The sequence below is a fragment of the Myotis lucifugus genome, unplaced genomic scaffold, assembly GCF_000147115.1.
Source record: "Myotis lucifugus unplaced genomic scaffold, Myoluc2.0 scaffold_184, whole genome shotgun sequence".
Lineage (NCBI taxonomy): Eukaryota > Metazoa > Chordata > Mammalia > Chiroptera > Vespertilionidae > Myotis > Myotis lucifugus.
In genome coordinates, this window is record NW_005871232.1 from 2,073,417 (window position 1) to 2,096,131 (window position 22,715).

Consider the following 22,715-nt stretch of genomic DNA (forward strand, 5'->3'; position numbering starts at 1 on the left):
AACTGGGAGTTTGTACCTCTTATTCCCCTTCACATTTTCCCTCCCTCCCCTCAAGTTAAAGCTCTCCTTATATGTGTAGGTGAAAATTCTAAGACATGTTCATGAAATTGTATTAAGATGTATAGCAACTAGAAACAAATGAGATCAAAGCTACAAGAAACCATTTAACAATGAAAGTAAAACAAAATATCCTCAGTAACACTGGTGTAAAATTTACACTATTATAACTCAACTAGAGGCCCGATGCACGAAATTCGTGCAAGGGGCTCAGCCCTCACAGCCGCAGTGCCCGGCTTCGTCCTGAAGGTCGTCCGGGCAGTCGTTCTGCTGTTTGGCCATCAGGTCTAATTAGCATATTATGCTTTTATTATTATAGATAGCTCATAAAGGTCTCATTACTGAAACACTGAACTGGGAATGTTTTTGTGATTGTCTAATATTTAGTTATAAATCTGCTTGAGCACACTTTAGTTGTAAGCTTTTGTGCTTTGAAATACAATTGCAATGAATGTGAATTCTGGTGTGGGCACCAAGGACACAGATTTGTGAAGTAGGGCAGCTCAGTTTTAAATCCCAAGCCAGGCATACTGAAGTAATTACTGGCATGCAAAACTTGGAACTAAAATGGAACACAATGGTGTGTGCCTCACTAGCTAACGCTGCGCTATTGTTCCTTCAAACCTTCAGATATAAGAACTGTTGATTGATCTGGTGACCATCTCATTTCCTGATGACCTACCTGTGCTTGACCTAAAAGTTAGGTGATAGAAAGGAGGAAGATGAGGAAAAAGCGAACTCTGCTGTTCTCAAGTAGCCAAGAGTTGTTTCTTCTTACAAGGAATATGGTTGGAAAGAAATCTTGTGGCCTGATTCAAGTGTTGATAATATTTATAAGTCCACCAATGTCTGACTGAATGGTTCATACATGCCTTTCCAGAACTTTTTCACACTGCCTGTACAGTTTGGCATACTCCCTTGGCACCACTTACATCTTCATGAACTTACACATTTCCTGCCCTACTTTGTCCTACTAATTGTCACTGGGAGCCAACAAGTAGGGATCTGGGGAGGGATAGGGAGGGGGGACAAGTGACACCAGTTTTATTGTAGTGAGGACCAGCAGCAGTCATTTTCATTAAGCCTTCAGGACAGAAAGGAGGCTGGGGGCTCAAGGAGGAAGAGAACCAAAATGCAAGCCTTCCTGGAGGCCCCTGAAAGTATGTGTGGAAACTGGTATCCTTTTTGCATACAGAAGTAGCAATTGCTGAGGTCAGTGGAGGTATGGGAGTTACTGCAGACGAACACAACTGCTTCCAACCCCACTGGTAAAACTCCTTGCGGGCACTTTGAGAAAAAGGGAGCAAGTTTAAAAAAAAATTTCATTTCGGATCCTCGCAATGAAATCCTGGGGAGAGGTCCCTAAGAAACCCGGTCACCTCTGAAAACATCACTAGTGCTTGTGTCACTCCCATCTAGAGCAGTTCTTGAAGTGACGTGGGTAAGGGCCACCAGCCTCGTAATTATGGTCTGAAAGAGTTGCTGCTGTTTCCAGTTATTTGAAGTCACCGAGCCCTCAACAGTCATGTGGTCAACCCACACTCAGTGTTACAGGCAGAGAAGCCCCGACGTTTATTTTGAGAAATTTATTAACATGAGGACAAGCATCAGTTGTACATACAAATAGTCATTTGCACTGTGTGGTATTAGAGCAGAAGAACAGTTATAAATATATTTAAAAATCACAAACTATATGGGTTAAGGCACTATATCCTGTCTCATGTTTTCAATAAATATGCTGTTTTTTTAAAAAGGCAATTATGAGTACCTCCAATTAGGTGAATATAGGCACTCTATTATTAAAGACAGTCAGTTACACTTTGCTGTGACGATTGTATATTATTCTCAAAAGAACTTTCATTAGCTAAGATTAGCATTTAAGAAAACAACACAGAATATTTAAAAAATCACAGTTTTCTCTTTCCAGTTTAAGTCTCTTCCAGAGAGACCCATGTACAAAAGGTACTGTTTCTTCATATATCCCTTAGCACAAGGAATTACACATAAAGTATAAAAAGATTGCCTCCCAGGAAGTAAAGCCATCAGAGGGGCTGGATGTCTCAGAACCAGCAATAAATCTTTGAAAAAAGTTTTTCCTTTTTTTTTTTTTTTAACTGCAATAAAATCAGCTGAGTTTTAAAAACTCGACCTTTCAGCATCCAAGAAGGCTGCTTTGTAAGTGCCCTCTATTTAAGGAGCTTTACTAAGCAGTTGAGGGGAATCAGACCTGGCTCCTGTATTGTACAGTATAGACTGAGTTCAGAGAGGGAGTCACGTGGCCTGGGTGCTCATTCAGTACCACCAGTACTTCCTGATTATGCCCATTTTCTGTTTTTGCTGCCATGCCCAGCAGCTCACCAAGCATGTGCTCACGCTTTGTCTTAGTTTGGTCACCTGTCAGGGGACAGGGTTGCATTCGATGGTTTCTGTGGTCTTTTCCAGTTTTAGCAGCTCAGTAATCTGATGGCACGAATGGTTTTCAGTTATAGCAGCTGCTGCTGCAGTGTAAAGGCATAGCCTCTTCATAGAGGAGAAAAAGTAACTTTCCACAGTATTTCCTGGGTGGAAATCTCATCAAAGCACTCTATGCTATTTAATGACAAGACACGGTTTCACTGGAGTTATATTATTCACGGAAGTGCATTAAGACTTCTCTTATTAGTTAATAGAACTTTCATGGCAGAAGTAGGTTGCATAGATCTCTGAGAGTAAATTCACATTTTCACACATTCTCCAGTCAGATCATACTTCAGCACCTAAGAGATTGGGCAGTAGGGCTGTATACTACGTGAGGAGAAATATTAGGAAGAATCTTGATGTGAGTCACACCTCATTCAGGGTGAGAAATTATTTTGTTGTATAGAAGAGGCTGCCCATCTGATTTATTCTTGTGTGTAACATTGGTAGAGGGTAGGTTGGTAAAACTTAAGCTGGAAAATGTGCTTTCCTTTTTGGCAAGTAAACTAGACATATGGTCAGAGCTTTAAGAAATCTAGGACCTACCTGTTCAGATGCAGTAGACAATACAATTAATTTCATTCTAAAATGATAATATTGCTGTTAACCTGCTAAGATTTGGTCTTCAGTTTGACTTTTATATATTGAAGTTGACTCTAAATTTTAGACACAATTATTACCTCATTATAAACCACTAAAATCAGTCATTGAGAAACAGTTGGATTCAAAGCATCTACTCACAAAAATAGGAAAGGGAATCAAAAAGCACTTGAGAAAGAAGCTGGAGCCTAGGGCATTTAGCTGCTCTTCTCCAGGGACCTGTAGTAATCTGTCAGGACTTTCCACGCTTTGGGGGCCATGAAGCCGTCTGGGGGGTTCTCTCCTTCCCGGGCCAGCTTCCTCATGCGGGTTCCTGAGATGAAGTCAAACTCGTTGTGCCTGTCACAGGATAGGAACAAAGAACTCTGCGTAGGTAAATAACATCTTCCTTAAAGATTCCTGGAGTAGCTTATGGGTTCTGAGAACACATTTTTTTCCCCTTCTGTAAAATGCTGCACCTTCTAAAATGGCAATTCGTTAATTCTTCAGTTCAGTAAAGGAACTTGCAGAAGAAGGGGACATAATGCAGCTATCCATTCAATATGTACTGTGTCTACTCTGTTCACAGAAGTGTCTTGTATTGCTCTGCCTACTTCTGTGTGCTCTGAGTATGATTAGTGCCTCATAATGCTCATTAAAAGATTTTTCTGCCCCAGCCGGCATGGTTCAGTGGTTGAGCATCCACCTATGGACCAGGAGGTCACGGTTCAATTCCCATTCAGGGCACATGCCTGGGTTGCAGGCTCGATCCCCAGTGTGGGGCTTGCAGGAGGCGGCCGATCAATGATTCTTTCTCATCATTAATGTTTCTCTCTCTCTCCCTCTTCCTTCCTCTCTGAAATCAATAAAAAGAAAAAAAAAGATTTTTCTGGCCAAGCGGGTATGGCTCAGTGGTTGAGCGTCGCCTTATGAACCAAGAGATCCCTGGTTTGATTCCTGATCAAGGGCACATGCCTGGGTTACAGGCTCGATCCCCTGTCGGGGGCATGCAGGGGGCAGCCAATTAGTGATTCTCATCCTTGATGTTTCTATTTCTCTCTCCCTCTCCTTTCCTCTCTGAAATCAATCTACACTAATAAAAGAGAAACATGATAATTAGTGTACGACCTCTACCCTTTTCATTGGCTAATCAGTGAGTATATGCAAATTAACTGTCAGCCAAGATGGCGGCCGGCAGCCAGGCACTGAAGCGAGCAGGGAGGCTTGCTTGCTGCGGACTCCAACGTTCCCTGCCTCACTTGCCGGCCTCTCAGCTGCAAGTCTAAGCAACTATGTACTATGTTGCAAATAAGAAGGTAAACAAAACCCCAGAAACCAGCCTGACTGAAACCCAGCCGGACCGAAACATTGTATCGATGTTTTCAGCAGCGAGGCCTCAGAGCTAAAGCTGGCCCAGAATAAAAAAAAAAAAAAGAAGAAGAAAACAAGGAGTGGTTGGAAGCTTTAGTCACTTGCCACCGGGAAAACAGCCCTCAGCCCCTCAGCCAGACTGGCCAGGCACCCCAGTGGGGACCCCCACCCTGATCCAGGACACCCTTCAGGGCAAACCAGCCAGCCCCCACCTGTGCACCAGGCCTCTATCCTATATAGTAAAAGGGTAATATGCCTCCCGGCACCGGGATCAGCGTGACGGGGCAGCGCCCAAACCCCCTGATCGCCCTGCGGCTCTGTGTGTGACAGGGGCGGGGCCACAACCTCCCTATCCGCCCTGCTCTGTGCCTGATAGGGGGGAGCTCCCCAACCCCCTGATGGGCCCTCCTCTATTTGTGACAGGGTGCGGCGACCCAACCCCCCCCCCCCACGGGCCCTGCTCTGTGCCTGATAGGGGGGAGCTCCCCAATCCCCTGATCGGCCCTGCTCTGTGTGTGACAGGGTAGAGCCATAACCTCTCCATCGGCCCTGCCCCGAGTGTGACAGCGGTGGCGCCCCATCCCCCTGATCGGCCCTGCTCTGTGGGTGATAGAAGATGGCGCCCCAACCCCCCTCCACGGGCCTTGCTCTGTGTGTGACAGGGTAGAGCCATAACCTCCCCAATGGCCCTGCCCTGAGTGTGACAGGGTGCAGCGCCCCAACCCCCTGATCCGCCCTGCTTTGTGTGTGACAGGGGGCGGTGCCCCAACTCCCCTATAGGCCCTACTCTGTGAGTGACGGGGGGAGCTCCTCAACCCCCTGATCGGCCCTGCTCTGTGCGTGACAGGGGGGAGCTCCCCAAACCCCTGATGGGCCCTGCTCTGTGTGTGACAGGGTACGGAGCCCTAACCCCCCCTGATGGGCCCTGCTCTGTGAGTGACAGGGGGCAGCGCCCCAACCCCCTGATCGGCCCTGCTCTGTGCGTGACAGGGGGTGGCGCCGCAACCTCCCCATCGACCCTGCCTTGAGTGTGACGGGGTGGTGCCCCAACCCCCCAATCGGCCCTACCCTGAGCGTGACTGAGGGTGGCATTGCAACCTCCCGATCCGCCCTGCTCTGTGCATGACGGAGCGGTGGCCCAACTCCCCAATCAGCCCTGCTCTGAGCCTGACCAGGGGCTGCACTTAGGGATTGGGCCTGCCCTCTGCCACCCGGGAGCAGGCCTAAGCCAGCAGGTCGTTATCTCCCGAGGGGTCCCAGACTGCGAGAGGGCACAGGCCGGGCTGGGGGACCACCCCCCCTTGCCCCCCGAGTGCACAAATTTTTGTGCACCGGGCCTCTAGTAAAAATATATTTAAAAATATAAAATAAAATTTTAAAGAAAAAGAATTGAGGGTCAGATAAAGAGCTTCACAGACAAGAAAAAGCTAAAGGAGTTCACCACCACCAAACCAATATTACCTGAAATGTTGAAAGGTATTCTTTAAGAAAAGGAAAAAGAAGAAGATATAAAAAATATGAACAACCGCCCTGGCCGGTTTGGCTCAGTGGATAGAGCATCAGCCTGCGGACTGAAGGGTCCCAGGTTTGATTCCGGTCAAGGGCATGTGCCTTGGTTGCGGGCACGTCCCCGGTGGGGAGTGTGCAGGAGGCAGCTGGTTGATGTTTCTAACTCTCTATCCCTCTCCCTTCCTCTCTGTAAAAAATCAATAAAAATATATTTTAAAAAAAATGAACAACAAAATGGCAATAAATACATATCTATCAATAATTGAATCTAAAAATCAAAATAAATGAACAAGCAATCTAATGAACAAAATAAACTGGTGAATAACAGAATCAGAGGCATGGAAGAATGGAACACACTGACCAATCTAAGAGGTAAGTGGGGAGGGGAGGCAGGAAGAGATTAACCAAAGTTCTTACCTATGGACATAAACAGGATGGTAAAGGCTGGGGGCAGGGTGGGGAGGGAGTGGGGGGTAAAAAGGGGGACATTTGAAATACTCTCAACAATAAAGATTAAAAACAAAAAACGAATTTTCCTTTGAAAACCTACCTTTTGGGATCATAGAAGTCCATGGCTTTTTTGGCTTTGTTGTAGGCAGCCACTCGGAACGGAATGATTTCCACAGAGGTGAGGCCAGGGGCCATGCTCAGTACCTTGCCCCCGTGAGTGGGCTCATACAGGTCTTTCTTGGTCTCGGGGTGGGGCATTCCTGCAGGGTCCCGGCCCACAATGTAGAAGTTGGCCCCCGCAACCATCCGGGCCCTGCAGTGCCACTGGACCTAGGAAACATCAGGTAAGGGACACGCTGGTTATCCTTGGCCAATTCTTTACATGCCTTTATTCTGCTTTAAAGGTAATTCAGTAATGTTGGCCAGCTAATAATTGCAAGAAAGTCAGTGAGGTATCTAAGACTCCACCCTCTCTTCTTCATCTGCTTGGTTATGTTGGGTGGGACAGCAGTTTTAAAGATAAGAATCCCCCTCTTAGAAGCTGAGGTTATATTTCCTCATCTCTCCAAGGCTAGCAGACCAGGAACACTCAGATCTCACTTTTTACAGAACTGTGTGGATTTTACCCGCCAGTCCTCCTCTATTCAGAATAAATCACAGTTAAGGAAATTACAAGCTCCAGTGTCTCTTTTCTGACTGTCAAGAATGAGCCAATTACCTTTCATATGCATTGACTCCAGTTCAACACAGCAATGGGATTTCAAAATGAACTGTCTTCTTTAAAGCTCAGATAGAAACAGAGAGGGTGGAGAGGAGAACTAGGAGGCCTGGAACTTTGATCTGGTTAAAGAGATTTAATTTGTTAAACTCTGGGACATTCCAAAGGGTTGAGATCCTTTCAATTCATCACACTTCCTGCAAACTTGTTCAAATCCACTACACCAGTGGTGCCGTGGGACAGAGGTCTCTGATAGGCTCGCTGTGTGTTGAGAGGGACATATTCTCCGTGCGCTTCTAACGTAGCTCACAGAGATTGGAGACTCAGAGTCACTGGAACTTCAGAAACTGAATATTGGGTTAGACACAACTTGCCCTATAACCCAGTTAAGTGGTACGATCTACCTCATTTACATGCCAACTTCATATTCTCAAAGGTGGTGTCTGACAGGTTTGATTTGATGTTTCTAGCACTTTTATATGCACTACATGGAAACATAGGTCAGTTGGATAAAGAAGAGAGATCAGAAGATTTTAGAATCTGCTCATGACAAAGGAAGATCACAGAGACTCATTTGCTCTTTAAGTCAAGTTTGAGCCTGCACTTCTGAGTCCCATGGCCCAGCTCAGGGTACCGCTCACCTCTGTGGGGCCAGCATACAGCATGGGAGATGGGAAGATGGCGACGATGGTTGACTTGGGATCCAGGACCCCTTCCTCGAGCACAGCTGCGTGCTGCTTCATCCGCCAGTCCAGGGGCACATCGTCATCCTTGGTCCAGCCGCCCAGGGGGTGGAGCAGGAGGACCGGGTGCTTGTACTCCCTCTGTAGGAGGCGGCGGCGGGTGTCCTGCATCAACAGAGCGTGGCCATTGTGCACAGGATTGCGCAACTGGAAGGCAAACACCGCATCTGGGCAAGACAACAGGCCAAGGTCAGAGAAATACAGTGTGGCTTGTCTGCAGGAACAGAAAGATGCAGCTGTGTGTATTGTTCAGTGCATTCATTATAGCTACTTGTTTTTGATAATCAGCTGGAGAATCCACCTGGGCCTCTAGGGGTGTTACTCCAAAGGTGCCAAGGTCAGACTGTTCACACAGGGACAGGGCGCAGAGGCAGGAAGCCCGAGAGGGAGAGCCTGATGCAGAAATGAAAGCGTTTGTTGGCAGGACCTTTGCAGCAAACCAGGCTCAGGCAGGTGCCCACTGCAGTCATCAGTTCCTGCTCCAGTCTCATTTCCCCGGAGTGGGGGGGGGGGGATAATGAGGGACATTTCCTGGGGCCCCTGCAAGGTATCAACAATCTAGCGATATAATTTCAAATCTTCTCTTTAAGGGAAACTTCAAAACTACTTGACTTAGTGATGGATACCTGAGAGCCTTTTTCTTTCTGGTTATGAAATAATATATAGCCATTATGGAAAAGTTGGGAGATACAGAAAAGTCAAAAATATAATATAAAAATCACTCATAACCTTATTGTTTTTTCTCCATCTTTTTCAAAATATGTGATGTGAAAATCTTCCCTCCCGTTGGTCCAATTCCACCCCCAGAGGCAGCTGCTGTTGTCAGCAGGCAGCCTGGTGCTTGCTGCCAGACTGCTGCTTCCAGACACAGAGCTTCGGGTTTTAAAAACAATCATCATATTTTATTTTGTTTTTCAGAATTGTTATATGGTTCTGCAAGTTGCTTTTTCGCTTAATAAATACACTTTGGGTATCTTTCCGTGTCGGTGCATATTTTTAACTGCTGGATAGTGTTCCAGTGTGTGGATGTAGTTCAACTTTGTAAACTGTTTCTGTATCAACAGACATACCAGTAGATGTTTCCGGCTTTTTTAAACTATAAACGTGCTGTTGCTGATACCCTTAATCCGGTCATCAGAGGGTGGTAAGGAGTAGAAATGCATCCGAGCCAGCATACGTACCAGCATTCATCTCTTTACATTTCTGCTTGAGCTCCAGAGGTGTCAGGCGGTACTGGTCCAGCCCATCGTTCCACTTTATTCTTTCCAGCACCTGAAGGTCTCCACCAACCAGCCAATCCCCACTTTCCATCACCATCTAGAAAGAAAATTATTAGAATTAGTCATTAATATGGACTTCTGTATACTTGAAAATTTTTCTCTTCGTGGACCAATCTTGGGTTAGCATTGACTACCTTGAACGCTTCAGCAATTCTCGCATGGTATTTATCAAACTTTTGGGTCTCTCAGTCCCTTTCCACTCTGAAAATTTATTGAGAACCCCCAAAGGGCTTCTGTTTATTCACGTTATATCTAGCATTACTTTCCATGTTAGAAATTCAAACAGAAACAAAATAGACCCAGAGGGCCATGATGACATGGGACAAGGCCAAGCACAGAAGAGACGGACCGCTCGGCTCCAGGCCAAGAGCCGGCTCTCCACACGACCATATTCCAGCAGAATCAAGGCGCCTGAATTTGAACCTGGCCTTCCAGATTGTTATCAAAGCATAGCTGTCAAGGTAGAAAGATAAAAATATTTAAATTTATTGAATATATAACTTTTAAAGATGATATGTGGGCTTCTTTTGTATTTCTACTGTGGGACCCACAAATGTGAGGTGTGAGAGTGGTGTGAGGAATGGTCAAAGTAATGAAAAAGGCAACCATGATAGTGTTGGATGAAAGGAGCGAAGGTGAGCACTCCCTTCGACAGGGATGGACAGATGAGGCCCTTGGGCCTGACAACAGGCATGGCTAGGCATCACCACGTGCTTTGTGGCATCTAACCATGGTTTTTACATTGTATATCTTTTTTTAAAAATATATATATTTTTATTGATTTTTTACAGAGAGGAAGGGAGAGGGATAGAGAGTTAGAAATATACATGAGAGAGAAACATCGATCAGCTGCCTCCTGCACACCCCCCACTGGGGATATGCCCGCAACCAAGGTACATGCCCTTGACTGGAATCGAACCTGGGACTCTTCAGTCCACAGGCCGATGCTCTAGCCACTGAGCCAAACTGGTCAGGGCTACATTGTATATCTTAAACTTACACAGTGTTATATGTCAATTACATCTCAATAAACTCACAAAAAAGAAAAACATGACAACCTTTGTTGTTTCAGTAAACACGTATACTGTAGTAAAACCAGTGCCAACTTAGAGCCAGTGTCCATCCTCAAGCATTGAGGGGGGGAGTCGTTCAGGGAATGTGGGGTTAGAATAGAACCATGATTTTCAACAATGAGTGGTTTTGACAGCATCTGAAGACCATTTTAACTGTCACAACCGGGATGGGGAAGTTGTGCTATTGGCATCTAGTATGTAGAGGCCAGAGGTGCTACTCAGTATCCTACATTGCACAGGACAGCCCCACAACAAATAATTCCCAGCCCAAATGTCAATAGTGCTGTGGCTGAGAAGCCCTAGGTAGAGAGAGGGGGGTTGTGCAAGGGATTTGGTTATGTTTTCATGACCCCTAAACTCTGTGCTCAGGAAAATCACTTAGGAATATTTTCAAATGCCTATACCTATACATTTACTTTCTCCTCATTGCTTAAGTTAGACTATAGATACATTTTTGAAAGATTTAAGACCCCCAAATCCCTGGGAGTGTAGTAATTCATTTTGGACGCTAGGGGTCCACCCTATACTGATTCCATTCATAAGGGGGTGTTGAACCAATGGTCACTCCCCAGAGTGATCCAATGGTCCCCAAAACTGGCTCTGCCTAATTTTCTCTAAGTCCCCACCTCTTGCCAAAGACAAGCCTGGAACCACACAGAGCTAGAGATTTGCAGAACTGCACACACAGAGAGAAATGAGTAACAGGCTTTAAGAAAGGCTAGTGAAGTAGTAAAAGGGTAATCGGTCTCAGAATCCAGAGAGCAGGAATGCAAAAAGGAGGAGAGGATGACTTCATACACTAGGATGAAGATTGCGAAAGGTGAATCGGCTCAAAGAGGGCAAGTAGAGGAAGACTTGAAAGAAACAACCTGGAGAGGAAGAGGGAATATGCAAATCAGAAGGAGAGGAGCAGCTGAGGACAGGAAGGTGCAGAGGTCAGAATGAAAAAGGGAAAGGAGAGAAGAGAAAGAAAGCAGAAGGAAGGGGAGAAATGGAGAGTTCAGAAAACGGGGTTCAGAGAACAGAATTGAGAAGAAAAAATAACATGTGACACAAGTGGAGAATATATACTCATTTTTGTGATATCTATTGTCATGGAATTCTGGGGCTGTAAGGAACCTGTAAATCACATGGACTCAATGTCCACATTTCCAGAGAAGGCAGTTTCACAGAGAGGAACTGGCGGAGTTCAAGTGAAAAGAGCTGTCAGCTGGAACCCATATCTAGGACTCCTCCAAACCAGGCTCTTCCCACTGCACCACTGCCCCTCATCAGTGGTCTCCATGCTGCTATTTCCGCACTGCCTTCAGAAGCATCCTCCATCCATCCTCCACCCAGTCAGCACTTCCTCTGTGCCAGGGCCTGGGCTTGCTGCTAGGGAGTTGATGGTGAATAAGATAAATCAAGATGTGGTCCCCGATCTCATGGTTTGGCAGTCTGAGTGGATTGCCAGAAGAGTAAACGGGCAACAATACTGTGGAACAGGACACGGGCAAAGGACTCTGGAGCACAAAGTGTTCTGGGAGGACAAAGAAGGGACACCCAGTCAAGCTCATGGGTCATGGGAGTAAGGCCAACTTCTTAAAGGGGAAAGGAGTAACAAATACGGTGAGGAGGCAGGGGTGAAGGAACAGTGTCCTAGGTTGAGGGACTAGCATATGCTAAAGTAAGAGAGAGGATGTTGAGTGGTGAGGATGACTGGAGAAGATAATATGTTGAGTGGTGGTGGTAAGAGAGAGTATAAAGTCATATGATCTTTACGAAGAATTCCTAAATAAAGCTTGAATAGTTTACTGTAGCCAAAAAATAGAGAAAGGATCAGAATCAGAGAGGAGTAAGGTAAGAGGGAAGAAATGAAATGTCCTGGCACAGGCTGAAACAGAAATTCAAGCAATACAAGAGGCAGAAACATCAGGATTGGTGACTGCATGAACAAGGGAGAAGACAGAAGTAAGAATGACACCCAGGTTTGGGACATGGCCAACATTTGGATGGTGGAGCTGCCCCCTGAGTGGGGGGACACAGGAAAGGGAACAGGTTTGGGGAGAGGTTGCAAATGTTGAGTGCAAGGTGCTTGCAGGAAATATCCACAGGGAGCCATACAGGACAGAGCTCTGGATAATTATCTAATGCAGTGGTTCTCAACCTTCATGGTACATTAGAATTACAGGCAACTTTTACCCCCAACACCCAGAACTGACCCCAAGGCAACCAAAATCTGTGAGGGTGGGTAATTTTTTAAGCTCCCCAGATGATTCTGTTGGTCGAATTGACCATATGGTCTTCATGGTCTTCACTGCAAAGCTAAAGGGAAGTCACACTCTGTTCTCCTGGTTTCCACGTCTATAAAAGGGGACTACTTCACAAGAGCATTGTGGGAAATAATTACTATCTAGAGAAGCTTTGAGAGCTATGGATTAAAGGCAACAGGGCTCCTCCCAGCACTATTTTTATAAGTTTCACCTGCTCCTCCTCATGATTTCATCTGAGATCATGTCACATGGTCCCATGTTAGTGACTTGAGAGAGAGGGTGGGGATGACTTGAATGGAAGGTCAAGGTGACTTCACTGAGGAGCAATGCAATAGAGGCAGACCATTTCCTTGGTGACTGTGACCATTTTCCATGTAACTATCACTCCCAGTGCCACATGGAAATATAAGACCTATGACTACTTTTAGACGAAATTACTTTTGGAAGATTTGGTGTGTGGTTTTTTAAAAAACACATGAGATTAAGTATTACTGTGAATTTCAAGGTGCTAAAAAATACAACGCGAAGAGTTTCTTTCCCAATAAAACCCATGTGTTGTGTGTCTGGTAAACACACCTTCAGCACTCCAAGTGTAGTGTTTACAGGGTGAGTGTCTTTCTCTGGTTATCCATGGCCCATTTCTCACCATTAGCTAGCTCACTGGGAATGTTTGCAGAGTTCCTCTAATAACCTAATGGTACAGAGTCACTGACTATAATGTCAAGGTCACAGTTTCATCACCACTCTCCCTGGCTTCTAAGAAATTCTGAGCTCCAACTGCCAACACAGGTTGCAAGATAAGATGAAAAGAAATAATTCCTTAGATTTTGTTTGTTTGGTTGGTTGGTGTGCTGTTGTTGCTTTTTTCCTTTTAATGCTAATCATGTGTATGTGGACGTCAGGCCCAAAGAGTAGAACTACCTGAACTGGCCTGAGGACAAGCAACTATTCCTTAGGTCACTGAGTGAAGATGAGATCACAAATCTATATGATTACTATCAGCATAATGAAGGCCCACAACAGAATTCCCCAAATAGCTCTCAGTTTAGCAATTTACAGGACAGTCTGCCAGCCTCTGGGAGAGAAACTGTTTGGATGGCTCTGAGATGGATGTGCATGAAGTTTCCTAGTAAAGAGGATTGCCTTGGCTCAGTGTGGCTCAGTGTCCTCCCATGCACCGAGGTTGCCAGTTCAATTTTCCGTCAGGGCACATGCCCAGGTTTCAGGTTCAATCCCTGGCCAGGGTGTGTGTGCGAGGCAACCAATCGATGTTTCTCTCTCCCTCCCTCCCTCTCTCTCTCTTTCTCTTCTCTTCTCTTCTCTTCTCTTCTCTTCTCTTCTTTCTTTCTCTCTCTCTCTCTCTCTCTCTCTCTCTCCCCTCCCCCCTCTCTCCACCCCTCTCCCTTTCTCTCTCTCTCTCAAATCAATAAAAACATATTTTAAAAAAGATGAAAACTCAATAAAACTATTTTTAAAAAAGATTAAAGATGCTTATCTGCAGGGTGGAGAGTTTGGTCCAACAAATGAAAAACTGCCTTGCAGCCGACTGACCTTGTCCATCAGAGGCTGCCACCAGCGGCCTTGGAAAAGCCCTTCCTATCTTGCAACATTTCAGGTAAAAAAATAAAAACATGTTTTCCCAACAGATTGGAACAGATTTATTTAAACATTTTGCAGGGTCTTGGTGCTGAAAAAGATCTTGGAGTTATTTTGAGTCTGGATCCCTCCTTTTATAAATGAAGAAACTGAGGCGCAGAGAGAAGATGTGCTTTTTAAAGTCTCCTGGGCCTCAAATTGCTCTCTATTCTGTAACTTTCTGAAAAGCAGTTACCCCGGCTCCGGAACTGGACAAGTCCAATCTTTTAAAATGTCAACCCTAATGTTTTAATATTGGATGGAGGAATGCTTTTTGTATTCAATTTCACATATTTTTCCTTTATGGGAAATGAACCACCTCTAGCCATTCCATAATACCCTCCACTCCCACCCATCCAACGGAAGTTGTGAGGGAATCTGAGGAGGTTTAGTCTGTTTTGCCTTTAGGCGGGAGAAACTTGAAATGATCCTAATCAGATGAATACATTTTTCAATCTAAAAAATATCCGGTGATGAAAATGTGGTATGTTCCCTCCAGAAACTCTGCCAATATCGGCACTGATTTTTGTTTACTGAAAGGATGTCCCTGACCTCCGCCCTGGCCACAGAGCATGAACTCTGAGTCTCTTCCCAGTGACTGGCTGGACCCATTCTATAGGAAGAAATTGACTTCCCTTGTGAATGTCGGTTTGGTGCATAGCTACAGTTGCTTATGACGCTAGACCAGTGATGGCGAACCTTTGGAGCTCGGCGTGTCAGCATTTTGAAAAACCCTAACTTAACTCTGGTGCCATGTCACATATAGAAATTTTTTGATATTTGCAACCATAGTAAAACAAAGACTTATATTTTTGATATGTATTTTATATATTTAAATGCCATTTAACAAAGAAAAATCAACCAAAAAAATGAGTTCGCGTGTCACCTCTGACACGCGTGTCATAGGTTCGCCATCACTGCTTTAGACTAAACTATCTCCCGGCCCAGTTGTTTCCCATTCAGCTGAGGGACCCAGACATCACAGGAGCCAAGGACACAAGAGCTCATTTAGACCAGCCCTCCAAATACAAGACATTTCTCTGCCCCTTTCTAAAAAGACCTCCAAGGCAAAGCCTGAAAAACCTGCCTTGGAAATGCATTCTTCCATCTAACTCCAGTTTTTCTAAGTCCTTCGGGAAGGTTTGGCAACTTACCTTGATATGGGGATGTTTTGCACATGTTGTCCCCCACACCCGGGAGCAGCGCTCCTCTTTTCTATGTTCATAGAATTCAGGGTCTTGTAAGATAGCCACCCTCCGTCCGCCGTGTGTGAGGACAATCTTGCTGCACCCTTCCAGCCGCGTCTTGTCGTCCGCAGAGACAGGCAGCACAATGGGAATGCTCAGGTTGATCACGCCATCTGCAGAGAGAGCCACGTGGTGCGTGAATAGGGGACTCGCTGTGTGCTGTCCTGTACGGACACGGTTGTGCCAGCGGCACCGGCTTCTCCAGAGTCTAGATGAGACGTCCTCGAGGGGCTTCTCAAAGCAGGAGGTGGGCACTTGGGAAAAGTGGGCTGAGTTTCAGACCGTGGAGGTTGTCTCCGTAATTTAAGGGACCAGGGAGGGGGGTCTCCCTTCTGGGTCCCCGTTTTAAAGCTCAGGCCTGACCTCAACGCACTAGGGAGCTTCAAGTCCTTAACACCCCAATTAAACAAATAAAAAACACACACAGTAAAAGACCCCTCTAGTCTTCCTTGGAAATGAACCTTGTCACAACATCCAGCAAGTCTCATTATCTATTTAGACTTTAATTGCACTGCTAACACATTGAATTGAAAAAGAAAAAGAAAAAACACACACACCAGACATTTAATATTAGTGAGCAGAGCCCCCAAACAAGCAGTCCTCTTGATGTTGTTTGTTTACTGGGGCCCAGGGGCAGCATTGCCCTTAAACAGTTTTTTTTTTAATATATTTTATTGATTTTTTTACAGAGAGGAAGGGAGAGGGATAGAGAGTTAGAAACATCGATGAGAGAGAAACATCGATCAGCTGCCTCCTGCACACCCCCTACTGGGGATGTGCCCGCAACCAACGTACATGCCCTTGACCGGAATCGAACCCGGGACCCTTCAGTCCGCAGGCCGACGCTCTATCCACTGAGCCAAACCGGTTTCGGCAGCAGTTTTTTTTTTTAAATATATTTTATTGATTTTTTACAACGAGGAAGGGAGAGGTAGAGGGATACAGAGTTAGAAACATCGATGAGAGAGAAACATCGATTCAGCTGCCTCTGGCACGCCCCCTATTGGGGATGTGCCCACAACCCAGGTACATGCCCTCGACCGGGATCGAACCTGGGACCCTTCAGTCCGCAGGCCGACGCTCTATCCCCTGAGCCAAACCGGTCAGGGCATTAAACAGTTTTGAAAAGACTCACCGGGGCAACCACCAGTCTTGCTGGCTCAACCACAATTGAGAACCATCCGTCAAAAAAACAGGGAGGGGTGAAAAACAACATGCAGTTTATTTACTGAAGCTCATGCCCTTTGTTTGGAGAGTGAGTGCCTCTCATCTCGATGAGTCTCTTACTTTAAAAGGTAATTAAGAAACCTGGGCTACTGGCTTCTTAGCATGTGACACAGCAAAGTGGAAGGTGTGGAATGTGGTGTTCGGAAAATTTACATTTTCAGCTGCAAGAAATGTCATATGATAGCTTGACCATTAAGGAAGAGACAGGAAAACGATATAAAAACAGATAGTTAATTTTGTGTTAACTTGGCTAGGCCACAGTATGCAGATATTTGGGCAAACATTCTTCTAGATTTCAAAAACATTTCTCTAAAGGTATTTTTAGATGAGATGAACATTTTAAGTCAGTAGACTTTGAGTAAAGCAGATTACCCTCCATAATGTGGTGGGCCTCATCCAATCAGTTGAAGGCTTTAATAGAAAAAGTTAGACCTCCTAAGAAGAGGAAATTCTGCCAGCAGACTGCCTTTTTTAAAATTGAATTTATTGGGGGTGACATTGGTTAATAAAATGATATAGGTTTCAGGTATACAATTCTATAATGCAGACAGACTGCCTTTGGACTTGAACTGTAACTCTTCCCTGGGTCTACCGCCTGCCAGCCTACCCTGCAGATTTTGGACTAGCCAAACCGCCACAACTGCCATAATTGATTCCTTAAAACAGTGGTTCTCAACCTTGGCTGCACATTAGAATCACCTGGGAATATTTTTAAAATCCTGATTTCTGGGCCTCATCCTCCGGAAATTCTGTTTCTTCGTTACTGATGTTGTGGCCCCATCCCATAACAAAGAAACAATTTCCAGAGGATGAGGCCCAGAAATCAGGATTTTAAAAAGATTCCCAGGTGATTCTAATGTGCAGCCAAGGTTGAGAACTACTGCCTTAAAATAAATCTCTGTCTCTTCCTCTCCCCGATTCCTGTCCTCCCTCCTCCCTCCCTCCCTCCCTCCCTCCTTTTTCTCTGGAAAAACCAAATTTATACAGAAACAAAAAATACAGAGTCATAGGGGGAGGGGGGGTTCCTTTAATGTGAGGCCAACAATCCTAATGGTCTCCCAGTCCTCAGGGCACCATTACATTAGAGCTCAGCATAATAACCGCATAACTAATGATGATGGAGTCACTTTTTAAAGTTTCCTTATGTTTAACAATTCTGTTATTTTTACTGTTTATTGATTTTTGAGAGAGAGAGGAAGGGAGAGAGAGAGAGAAACATTGATGTTTCTCAGTTTGGGGCTTTTTAAAAGGATACTGTTTGGCGCCCTGAAAACATCTGTTTTAATGAAGCCAGCTAATTAATGCAAGAAATCACAACAACTGTTTTTCTCCATTTGTAATGGTGCTCAAACATTCTAGCGAATGTGTCAGTCTCTCTGTTGTACTTACGGGGAAGAAAATGGAGCCATGAAAGAACATTAGGGAGATTTGTGGGGAGTTCCAAAGTTCAAGACTCAGAAGGAAAGGGAAGGAAGGTAAATAAAGAAAACATTGAACTCCAGAGAAAACAAATGCAGTTACTTATGGATTTGAGGAAATGCACCGTAGATGAATGAAGTCTTTTGAACCTAACTTTCAAAAGCCAACATTCGGAATGCCTCCGACAGAGTTAAAGATCTGAGATCTGAGTTCTGTTTTGAGGAGCCAAACACTCCCTCTAGCAGCTATGAAACCAGTCTCCAGGCATCTCACTTTACCCCTATTAAATTCTCTCCAGAAGTTACTAGAATGTAAAGAATGTCACAGAATATAGACAGCAACTGCCAGCAATAAAGAAACCCTATCATAAAATCCTGTAACCTGCTCTTCGAACCCTTGTAAACCAAAAAGAAGACACTGTGCAGAGAAAGTAATGGATTTTGTCATTCAAATAACTCCCCTGTTTCAAAGTTCAGAGGCAATAAGAGCAGGCCAAGCCCTGTGCAGAGAACACTAAATTCAGTTATGCGTATTCCCCTTGACTACCTGTGCCATTCACCTCTGTGCTCAATTTCCTCACTTGAAAGTAGGGATAATAAATAATATGTTTTTCCCTGGGTTGCTGGGAGGAGGCATATTGTAAAGCACTGTATCAGCAGCAGAGGTTTATGATGAAAGATAATTAAACCCACTGCATAGTCTAATTGAGAAAACAAGAGAGAGGTTAACACCTTCAAGATTACTGATGACCTCGTCAGAAACCTTCTGTGGCCCTAACCGGTTTGGCTCAGTGGATAGAGCGTTGGCCTGCGGACTGAAGGGTCCCAGGTTCAATTCCGGTCAAGGGCATGTACCTTGGTTGCGGGCACATCCCCAGTGTGGGGTGTGCAGGAGGCAGCTGATGGATGTTTCTCTCTCATCGATGTTTCTAACTCTCTATCCCTCTCCCCTCCTCTCTGTAAGAAAAAAAATCAATAAAATAAAAAAAGTAAAATAAAAGAAACCTTCTGTGGAATGTGGATGACTGACCACGCTGCTTATAAAGAGGGACTTGATCAAAACGAAGTAAAACAAAATGCAAAGCAAAAGATGGGCAGGATGCTGGAGGAAGCCCAGTTCTGAGGTGGTGTCTCCCCTCAATTATTCTGGGTTGAAATCCAAGGAATACTCTGCTTTCCTGTTGCCATCTCCTCCTTAGATCCACGAGGTTCCTGCCCAGTGTAGCCTCTGGCCCACCTGTATCTTGGCTTTGAGTGAAAATCCAAACCGAGGAATCAGCACTCCCGGACAAGAGTGCCAGGATAAAGGGAGCTCATCTGTGGGATGTCACGGGAAGAAGTTCTACGGAGTAAAATGCCAACTGGTCTAATACACCGCGGCGACAACCGCACACAGGCGCAGGCAGATTGACGGCGGTTTCCCTATCATCCCCTCTATCTGCTTTGCTAATACAAAAACGTAGCCAACAATGGAACTCTGTGCGGAAACGTCCCCCATTGTTTTAAACATTGATTCGGGCTTTCAGCCTCTTTCCTTCTTGTCCAGTGGGGACTGCTTTGGGCATTTTATTGCGATATATATCACTTTAGAAAAGAGTCTTGTGGTTTTGTAGCCACAAACATCACTTCATGTTCAGTGGAATGATTTTGCTTTAAATAATTTGCAAGCCTTTTGTTTTAACCTTGCAGGTCTTTCGTTTTAACAACCTTTTGTTTGTTTGGGGCTGTTTCTAAGGGAAAGAAACTAAATTACTTTTTATTGCTTACCTAGGCTTTTTATTAAAATGTCCATACTACCCAAAGCAATCTATAAATTCAATGCACTTCCCATTAAAATACCAACGGCATACTTCACAGATCTAGAACGAACTCTCCAAAAATTCATCTGGAATAAAAAAAGACCCCGAATAGCTGCAGCAATCCTGAGAAAGAACAAAGTAGGTGGGATCTCAATACCAGATATCAAGCTGTATTACAAAGCCACTGTTCTCAAAACTGCCTGGTACTGGCACAAGAACAGACATATAGATCAATGGAATAGAATAGAAAGCCCAGAAATCGGCCTGAACCAATATGCTCAATTAATATTTGACAAAGGAGGCAGGAACATACAATGGAGCCAAGATAGTCTCTTCAATAAATGGTGTTGGGAAAATTGGACAGATATATGCAAGAAAATGAAACTAGACCACCAACTTACACCATACACAAAAATAAACTCAAAATGGATAAAGGACTTAAATGTAACATGGGAAGCCATAAAAATTCTAGAAGAATCCAAAGGCAACAAAATCTCAGACATATGCCGAAGCAATTTCTTCACTGATACAGCTCCTAGGGCAGTTGAAACTAAAGAGAAAATGAACAAATGGGACTACTTCAAAATAAAAAGCTTCTGCACAGCAAAAGAAACCATCAACAAAACAACAAGGAAACCCAACGCGTGGGAAAACATATTTGCCAATGTCATATCTGATAAGGGCCTAATCTCCAAAATCAAAAAATGGGCAAAGGACCTAAATAGACACCTTTCAAAAGAGGACATTCAGAAAGCCAAGAGACATATGAAAACATGCTCAAAGTCACTAATCATCCGAGAGATGCAAATCAAAACAACAATGAGGTACCATCTCACACCTGTCAGACTGGCTATCATCAACAAATCAACAAACGACAAGTGCTGGAGAGGATGTGGAGAAAAAGGAACACTTGTGCACTGCTGGTGGGAATGCAGACTGGTGCAGCCACTATGGAAGACAGTATGGAGTTTCCTCAAAAAACTAAAAATGGAAATCCCATTTGACCCTGTGATCCCACTTCTAGGAATATATCCCAAGAAACCAGAAACACCAATCAGAAAGGATATATGCACCCCTATGTTCATAGCAGCACAATTCACCATAGCTAAGATCTGGAAACAGCCTAAGTGCCCATCAGTAGATGAATGGATTAGAAAACTGTGGTACATCTACACAATGGAATACTATGCTGCTGTAAAAAAGAAGGAACTCTTACCATTTGCAACAGCATGGATGGAACTGGAGAGCATTATGCTAAGTGAAACAAGCCAGTCAATGAAGGAAAAATACCACATGATCTCACTCATTCATGGATAATAGAGACCATTATAAACTTTTGAACAATAATAGATACAGAGGCAGAGCTGCCTCACACAGATTGTCAAACTGCAGCGGGAAGGCCGGGGAGGGTTGGGGGGCAGGTGGGAGGGGGGTAAGAGATCAACCGAAGGACTTGTATGCATGCATATGAGCATAACCAATGGACATAAGACACTGGGGGGTAGGGGAAGCCAGGGGATTGTCAAGGGCGGGGGAAAAAAAGGACACATATGTAATACCCTTTGTAATACTTTAAGCAATAAAAGTAAATAAATAAATAAATAAAAAAGAAAAAAAAACAGTGATGGAAAACAATGCCAAAGATAAAGGACATTTTCAGAATTTTACCTTTCTATTCTGGAACAGCGCAGATGCTTACAGCAAGTGTGTGTTTATTCCCAGTTCTATACCTGTCAATCATCAGCTTGCCATTGAATTTATGCATAATCACACATCACAAACAAGTTAAGTACGAGCATTCACAATCCAACCAGGTGCATCCACTTTAAATGGCATCTAGAATTGATTTATCCTTCAGCAATTACAAATGTATTGTAAATGCTATTCCCAGATTTGTGAAACTAAATAGAGGACCAACCTTCAGTAGAAGTAACTAGCGGAAAGGATCATAAAATTTTTTAAAATCGCAGGAACAAAATGTGCAACAATTTAGAAATGAGTTTACTTTTGTCAGCCAACTACAACATTATAAACAACAGCTGCATCTGATCCAGAACTTTCCTGTTCTTTGGACTCCAGTCAACAGAAGAATGTAGTGTTATTCTATTATAACTGGTTCGATCCTGAACCGTTAGCAATTCCAACTGGTTCATTTGGATTTTTTTTTTAGTTAGGTTCTCAACCACTTCTAATCAATATAATAAATCTACATATAATAATTTAACTAGTTGGAAAGTTAAAGTGCATACCAGAAAGGACCATGCCTAGAAAAATATAAACACACTTAAGAAACATGTTTTCAGCTCTGCACCAAAGTAATCTTAAACCAATAAGGAACAAATTCCTATTAAAACTTCACACAGCCCTAACCGGTTTGGCTCAGTGGATAGAGCGTCGACCTGAGGACTGAAGGGTCCCAGGTTCGATTCCAGTCAAGGGCATGTACCTTGGTTGCAGGCACATCCCCAGTGCGGGGTGTGCAGGAGGCAGCTGATCGATGTTTCTCTCTCATCGATGTTTCTAACTCTCTATCCCTCTCCCTTCCTCTCTGTAAAAAAATTAATAAAATATATTTTTTAAAAAAAACTTCACACATATAACATACAAATATACTTTGCTATTCCTGTTTTAAAATATAGAGACTGTAATGTCAGCAAAAACCTGGTGAAACCAGATTTGTACTGGATATTATTCAATAAATTCAAAAGCATTATTTTAGATGATTACTTGTTTTAAAATAATCTTAACATGCCGAAACCGGTTTGGCTCAGTGGACAGAGCTCTTGCAAATATGTGATGGTGTAACTATTGCATATGGTTCCAAACCAGGCTTTGGGAGAACCTACAGCAAACGGCTCTAGAGCGTCCTAGAATCCTAGATGGTTAGAGCACATGAAAAC

General features: G+C 44.2%; 1 protein-coding gene and 1 non-coding gene across 2 annotated transcripts in view; one reads left to right on the top strand and one right to left on the bottom strand.

The window, feature by feature from the left end:
* Nucleotides 1–1,599: 1,599 nt before the first annotated feature.
* Nucleotides 1,600–22,715, bottom strand: part of PAPSS2 (3'-phosphoadenosine 5'-phosphosulfate synthase 2) — an 84,195-nt gene continuing 63,079 nt past the window's right edge. The window contains exons 8-11 of the mRNA XM_023760515.1: nucleotides 9,066–9,201; nucleotides 7,783–8,051; nucleotides 6,524–6,753; nucleotides 1,600–3,453 (exon numbers count right to left, since the gene is read on the bottom strand). Of these exons, the coding sequence (XP_023616283.1) occupies nucleotides 3,312–3,453; nucleotides 6,524–6,753; nucleotides 7,783–8,051; nucleotides 9,066–9,201 (777 nt within the window). The 3' untranslated portion in view covers nucleotides 1,600–3,311. The remainder of the gene's footprint in view (nucleotides 3,454–6,523; nucleotides 6,754–7,782; nucleotides 8,052–9,065; nucleotides 9,202–22,715) is intronic.
* Nucleotides 9,778–9,904, top strand: LOC111827554. The gene has a single exon (XR_002831179.1). It is a non-coding gene; the product is annotated as a U6atac minor spliceosomal RNA (small nuclear RNA).